Source organism: Leptinotarsa decemlineata, unplaced genomic scaffold (assembly GCF_025532065.1).
Source record: "Leptinotarsa decemlineata unplaced genomic scaffold, Ldec_3_MD MMD2_tig00026294_RagTag_RagTag, whole genome shotgun sequence".
NCBI lineage: Eukaryota > Metazoa > Arthropoda > Insecta > Coleoptera > Chrysomelidae > Leptinotarsa > Leptinotarsa decemlineata.
Window position 1 is genome coordinate 6,683,460 of NW_027412674.1, and position 7,417 is coordinate 6,690,876.

The 7,417-nt window shown below is 34.1% G+C and overlaps 1 protein-coding gene across 2 annotated transcripts; it reads right to left on the reverse strand.

Moving 5' to 3' along the window:
- Positions 1–2,228: 2,228 nt before the first annotated feature.
- LOC111510699 (BTB/POZ domain-containing adapter for CUL3-mediated RhoA degradation protein 3) lies at positions 2,229–7,019 on the reverse strand. Of its 2 annotated transcripts, XM_023166635.2 has the most exons (3): positions 6,674–7,017; positions 5,949–6,620; positions 2,229–2,483 (listed from the first exon to the last, which is right to left on the reverse strand). In XM_023166635.2, exons 1-3 carry the CDS (start codon positions 6,855–6,857, stop codon positions 2,473–2,475), a joined length of 867 nt encoding a protein of 288 aa, XP_023022403.1. In that variant the 5' UTR covers positions 6,858–7,017; the 3' UTR covers positions 2,229–2,472. The 2 variants fall into 2 exon arrangements, with proteins under 2 accessions (XP_023022403.1, XP_023022402.1); XM_023166634.2 differs by lacking the exon at positions 2,229–2,483 and having other exon boundaries at positions 5,174–6,620; positions 6,674–7,019.
- Positions 7,020–7,417: the final 398 nt, after the last annotated feature.

Sequence of the window (7,417 nt, forward strand, 5' to 3'; positions counted from 1 at the left end):
ATTGATATTAAATGATAACTTATTGAAGTCGCATCATTCTTTGATTTTGTTGATGTCAGCTGAGATGGCATCTTGAAGGGTAGGAATGTCCTTGTTGTGCCATAATAAAGTGGTGTCATCAGCAAAGAGAGTAATTGAGTAATATGGCAAAGCATACAAAATGATACTAATGTCTTGCATTATCAGTACTGCCAGAATCATTACAATGCTGGTGACAATAATAATTCTGATGTAAATGATGGTCCGCCTACGAGAAAAATTTTCTGTTGTTAATCTATAGTGAATGATGTGAATGTAGTCACACATAATGAGATGGATGAATTAGATATACCACCCAAGAAACGATGATTACTCCACCATTGCTGCTGTCAGCAATAAAAACGTGTATCTGAACAAATTCAACAATAATGTCACATACGTTTTCGTTGTCGAGTTATCTAGCGAGTTAAGCGCAAGCTTCTACCCACCCATCGAGTTGAATACCGACAATAGTTATGGACTGGCCTACAAGGTTCCTACTCCTTCAACTCCAACTTTAATGTCGATGCGACGAATAATGTTATCAGCTATAAATTCCACCTGGGGCATATGAAACTGATGAAAGCAATAAGGTGTTCAAACATTAATTGAATCCAAGGAACTGCAACCGGCAAATGAAAATGAGGAGAATGTCGATGAGGTATTCATCCTACATGCAAACAACAACACTCTGAAAGGCAAAATGCTGTCGAACTACTACATCATCTCAAACATGAAAATACCATTGCTGAATTCGATGAATTTGTTATCGATGTAGACCCTGGATACAAACTCGCCAAGGAACCACAAAATATATGCCTATTAAGCCTGACGGTCGTCGTACGTCGACAGTAACCCTCTATGTATAATGGTAATATGATCAATATCAACGGTGGGAAAATATAATCGAATTGGAATACCATACGATTAACGTAACCATACGATTATTATTCCTGAACCGAATAAATATTGAAAAAAGCGGAGTTGTACTTCGAAAGCATATTATGAGACGAGCACTAGTAGCGCAATGAGGCTGCTGACTCCCTTGCAACGGAGGGTGCTGCAAGCAGTTTAATCGGACCAGAACCTGTCATTGGCATAGCTTTAGGCTTTCCCAAACAAAGATTAAACACCTGTATGGCATGAAGATTTATGAACTTCTGGCAGAATCTTCCAGGATTGGCTCACTCCAAGGCGTTTATTCACCTTTCAAAACTTGATACCAACCAGTTGTTGGACTACAGTAGGGATGAACTACGATGTCTAACAAGCCTTCTTACAGGTCACTGTCATTTGAATCATTATATGCAGATAGGTACTCGGACTGTCGGAAGACAGTGTGTCGCCTTTGTTTGGAAAATGATGGAACAGTAGAGCACCTACTTTGTGCCTGCCCCGCTGGAGACCGAATCAGGTTTTTAGAGTTCAGCAGAGCCGTACTCTTACCATCTGACCTGGAAGACCACTAATCGGCTTCGTTAAGAAGCTGAGTTTATTACGTCGAGTGTGAATAGGTGTGAGCCACAATAGACCCTTGCGGGTTGCGGTGGAAGGTCGAATAGACCCACTCACTTTGTACCTAACCTAACCTGGTAGCGTAATATATTGATTCAAAATATCGACAATCATTAGTATCGTGTATCAACTTGTGATCATGAAGGATTTAATAAATTATTATTATTATTATGTCATGAAAATGAGTGAAGGGAGCATCGATAAATTTGGCCGCAGAAGTAAGGCAGCGTCAACAGCTGGTTTGCGAGGGCAACCATCTTACTATTTTGTCAAACCTGTTGAAGTTTTGTTAAAATGCATGATGAGCTTAAAAGAAATTGTTTCAAATCCTCATTACACACGCTCTGCATGATACATATATCCAGAAACGATTCTCCTTGTATCTCGAAGAAAGAGGAAGTTGAATATAGATAGAAAGGTAGGTGCAAATCTGCGAGGGTTTACTGTGGCTCTCATCTATTCACAATCAAATAAAGAAAAATTCTTAATGAAGCCCAATACTTTATTTGGTGAGTAAGTGGGATATGTACTATATTTTTCAATAATACATTTCAATTGCTAGCAAACCTATTAAATACCAACAGTTTATTGCTATTGAATCGGTAATTGAAAAGTTCCGAGTATCACTAAGTATTTCAAATCATTTTTCCTCATCATACAGTACAGTTCTATTTGGCATGAATATAAACAGACTCTTCACGTATCAACATGTTTATTGACAATTACATCTTTGAGAAATTATAGATCAATCAATTCAACATAACGGACACAATTAAATATGAGGTACAAAACAATAACACAAAATCGATAATAACAAAAAATATTACAATAACAAATGAATAAAAATGCGTTTCTCAACAAGCAAGTTTTTTCTTGAAAACGATGCAGGACACATAAATTAAGCAGGAAAATAACTCCACTGCTCCAACCAATAGTTATTTAGGGACGAACTGTAATGTTATAAAAGGTTTAGACCTTGAAGGATTATATGTTTGATATGATTTCATAAAGCATATACGATTTGGGACTAAACAAAAAATGTTACTATTGGCTACTAGAACAAAGTATTTTCTTATCGTCCTAAATTGTTTTAGAAACAACCGAAATCAATAACTTTCTAGGAATACAGTGTGTCCAGGATAAGGAGGGCTAGAACAGGAAAATCGGAAACTGTAAGATATACAAAGTTGATCAAATTAGGAAATGTAAACAAGTTCCTTCTCCCAATCTCAAAACGTCTGCCTTATTTCTATTTCAATTCAGTTTCGAGCAGTTTAGTTTCATTCCTTATTCCACCAGTCCAATCATGGGGAGATTCTTCCAGAAGGAGAGAGCAGTGGAGAACATAGCATCAACAGTTAAAACATTAAATCATTCTTTAGTTTAAATCCTACGCAACACCTGTTTCATGAAAAGTGTAATCCAATGTTTATCTAACACGAGATGTTTGCTGGAATATTTCAAAAAGGTTGTATATATGAAAAATATCAATCCCAGTATTTTTAGTATAAAGGGTGCTCTAATCAAAGCGTTTGCAGAAGATATCAAGGAATTGTAGTTGGAAGATTCATCTGATAAAGTAGTAAGCACAGTCTACTTGAAAAGTTAGATTCTTAGTTTTACCCCTTGATTAATGGGTTATGCCCATGAAAACTCCCAGGAGTTCCTTCGATTTCTTTAAGAAGGTTCACATGAGGACATTAATAGAATAATTTAGAAACCTAAACCGATCTTGACGGAGATTGACAAAAATTGAGCGACAGCAAGCAAGAATGAGAGTCATGGCTAAGATACTTAATGATGTATAACTCTCAAGATTGTAGGCAATTTCGTTGGTCAATTAAAATTCACGATAAAGTGCAACTGTGGACACACATTAACGTTTGATCGTTTCTGGGATTTATCTCTCCCCATACCACAAGAAACTGGCCAAATGAGTTTCTCACAATGCTTGGATTCTTTCACAAGAGACAGACGGAGATGAAAAACCAATGTTTTCGAGGTGCATGGAAAGGAGAAAATGCACGAAGTTCCTATCAATCCATCAGTTTCCTCGCATTTTAGTAATTCATTCAAAAAGGTTAACTTTAAACTGAAAGATTTGGAGACGAATTAAATGTAGCCATCGACTTTCTCCTTGTAGGTTAGTTATGAATAATTATGCAGCAATGTGGCTCCTTGTCGTTATAATCTATATGCACTTTCGAATCACAGTAGGACGACTTACAGCGGGGCATTACACCACAGCATACTGCAGACACTTCTACACTGGCACGTGTCTCCAATTTCACCCAAATCGCTTGTGACTGGAGAGGCATATATCCTCTTTGGCCAACGGGAGGAAAGAAGTCGCACCTTTGATTATTTCAGTGACAATAAAATTTACTAAAAAACAACTAAGGTGAAAGATCAGTGACGTTTTCATCAACGCTAACTTATATCGAGTGATTGCCAATGGTTTCCCAAAGACAATGATGTACAGCTTGAAAACTGGCAATGAGAAAATGTTTTTTTGTTTTTCAATATATGCTTAAATAACGTCAGAGAAAAATTGAAACGAAATTTTTAAATTTCCGTTTTTTTTCAATATCTCCGGATCTAACCAGAATTTTTTTAAATTTGAAATGTCATTCAAATAATAAGCACTTATTTCATCAACTTTATATCACTCACAGTTTCCGATTTTCCCAAGCTTGCCTCCTTTTTATTGACAGATACTATGCCAGGCACTGACGGAAAACATAACATCTAAAATTATTACGTTTGTGTAATCCCAACTCAGTATTACGGCGGTGTAGACTATAAATAACAATCAAGAAAAGCAAGCAAGCCCTTATTGTATCGAGCAATTATGTACGAATTATAACCAATCATAACCTTGACAAAAATGTGAATGATAAAGTAAATTCACAACCTGAAGCTGAAACAAACAAAGAACATTCAAAATGTTTGCTTGTGGAGTTTACACGTGCTTATGAAATATTTTTCAAAGGCTACCATTCTTACAATCATCATTAAAAGTTAAAATTGTATGTAAACGTATTGAATTGTGAGTTTAAATTTAAAACAAATTTCAAAAACTTGAGAATAATTTTTGAATATTTTGGCAACAATTATATCATAGAAACAGTTATGTTTTCAGTGAATTTTGTAGTAATTAACGAAACTGCTCTGGTTGAAGATTATTTCAAGAAGTGCCTATTTCGAAAATTAGAAAGCCGTTTAAATAATCTTTTGAATCATAGATTTTAAAAAAATGTTTCATTTTCTCTACCCTGTCGTGAAATATTTTGAGATCGCCATTGATTTTTTTTTCTGAATAAGGTCTGGCGAGTTCTTAAATTCAATAGAAGATTTCCAAAGGTTTGATTCAATTAACAATAACATGCTAATGTTTCGAAAGGACCACTAGATGAATCCATTAGATCAATTTGTGAACATATCGGTGAATTTGAGAACTGGTCTAACCTTTCAAAATATCAACAGGTTATAAGGTTTTTCACATTTTATCAAGGATGTGTTGATAAAATTTCTTCTTGAAAATATTTCATAGCTGCCAAGATGCCCCGTGGAAAAAATGTATAATGTTGTTTTTAATCATTCTCATTCAGAGCATTGAAAGAATAAAAACAATTTAAAATACTGGTATTTACTTCTTTATTACAAAATATGAAAGATTCAAATCTATAAGGTATGATGGGTATAATACTCTTAAACTTTGTTTTTTCTGTAATGAATTTCAAATAATCATTTTGGGCAAACCTGCAAGTACTAATTGAACAGCTAATTACCTTAAAAAACTCAAAAATGATATACAAATATATTTTAAAGCATCCTCACAGAACTACTAATGACATGCCATCAAATAGTAATTTCCCACATTAAAAATAAAACAGTTTTTTGTTTCACAGAGGTTCAAAAGGTATCAGTATAATCTTCATATTTATTAATTACATCAATTTTGGAATATTACTGTCAGTAACATTAGGAGTCTTTTAGGGTTTTCTTTGGGTTAATGGTACTATTTTCTTCTTCTTTTGAAAATTGACATTGAAATATAACTCATTTATCTTCCCATTTTAAATTGGAATATATTGATGAAGCCACTTCTAAAAAAATTAGAATCTTTAAAGATTCAAAGGTATCTATAGATCAGTCAATGGTCCTAAGCAGTGAAAATATTGTAATTATGTAATGTAAGTGGTACACAATGATGGAAGGTCACTGTAGCAATTAATATTTGGCAAAAGTTAAAAACAGTCTCTTCTTCTCTTCATTGAGCCAATAGTTGATGATACGAATAGACTACCAACATATATCAGCCTTTCCACCCATAATAAAAGATATTATTTACAGTTAATCATTGCAAAATTAAGCAGGATTGTTAGATTTATTAGACCTAAGTCTCTCAATACCTGATCTCTCCTCCTCTTCATCACTGGTATAAGATATACCAGAAACAGCACCTCTTGTAGATGTTGCTTGCATAAGTTCCTGGTCGGGAGCATTTCTACTTTCATACAATAAAATATTTAGAGTTTCTTCATATATTCTAGCTTCAGGACATTCCACTTTAGTATGTTTTTTATCTGTTGCATATACAATTGAAGTACAACATACTTCAGATACTTTTTTTCCGTGTCCATAAAACACCCAACAACATATTTCACTAGTGCTGATAACATCTTTCAAAAATAGCAACCTCTTATTATACCATAAGGAAAGTTTATCAAACAATTCAATATTTTTCAATAGATTATCATCTGAGGTGTTTGTATAAGAGTACTTATTATTATGCCTGTTTATTAGTAATTTTATGGCAGGCTTTGTAGTAGAACTAATTAGCATTTCTTCCTCTTTTTGCGAAGTTATTAAAGGTACTCCACAAATAGGTTCTTGTTCTCCTCTCTCCTTCTTAGCCAAAGCTTTGTTACAAGACTCAGCTAGTTCAGCAATGCAGTAATATTTGGCTTCCGCTACCAGCTCAGCTATTTCTTTTGAAGACTCTGGCAAAGACACACTTCCATCTCGTAAGAAATTCAAGATTGTGCCAAAATGTTTCCCACATCTATCGATTAATATCCAACCTAAGGAATTTGGGTCAATAAAACTTTACACTTAAATGATTGATTTTGCTTACCATCAGAATCGGACAAAACTTCCATTCGTCCACTGAACATAGCTCTCAACATAGTGTCATGTTTAGTAAGAGTTCCAATCGTCGTGTAGTGCAAACAACCCCCGACATTCAATTTAACATACTGGGATGGGTTTCCCTTAATCGTCGTTTTTCCAGACATTGTTTTTATTTCTGAATTGAACATTCAGAAAAGTATGAAAACAAGTGTTTTTTGATGTCTGAATGATTAGTAGGATGAATTAGATCACTTGACAGAAAATGAAATTCAAATTAACATATTTTGTCAGCCGATTCTATCACACCATTTTATCAATAAGACTAATCTTTGATTTTATCTACTTGAAAAAATAGAGAAGAGAATACAAAAATTAGAAATAAGTTAAATGACAGTTAACAGTACACAATGATGCCATCATAAAGAAAGTATATTCAAAGATATGGTCCAAAAACAACCACTTAATAACTACTACTAATCAGAATTTTTGACATCGATTAATTGAATAAATATTATTGTTGGTTTTTTTTTCTGTGATAAAAACATTTTATTAAAACAACGATAAAAATAAAATAAAAACAACAAAAAAAATTAATTGGCGCTCCGGGGCGACTCATTGATTCCAGTGGCGCATTTGCTTTTTCAGCTGTAAGAAAAACCTGTAGCACCACATCATCTGAAGATCTCGATCTAACAATGTCCTCTCTCTTATAAAACAAAATGTAGGGTGTCTCCAGAGGCTCCAATAA

Coding starts and splice junctions, on each gene's coding strand:
- LOC111510699 (XM_023166634.2), bottom strand. CDS start 6,857: ATGTTCAATTCAGAAATAAAAACAATGTCTGGAAAAACGACGATTAAG. Junction 6,621..6,673: donor AGTTTTGTCCGATTCTGATG/GTAAGCAAAATC, acceptor CAAATTCCTTAG/GTTGGATATTAATCGATAGA.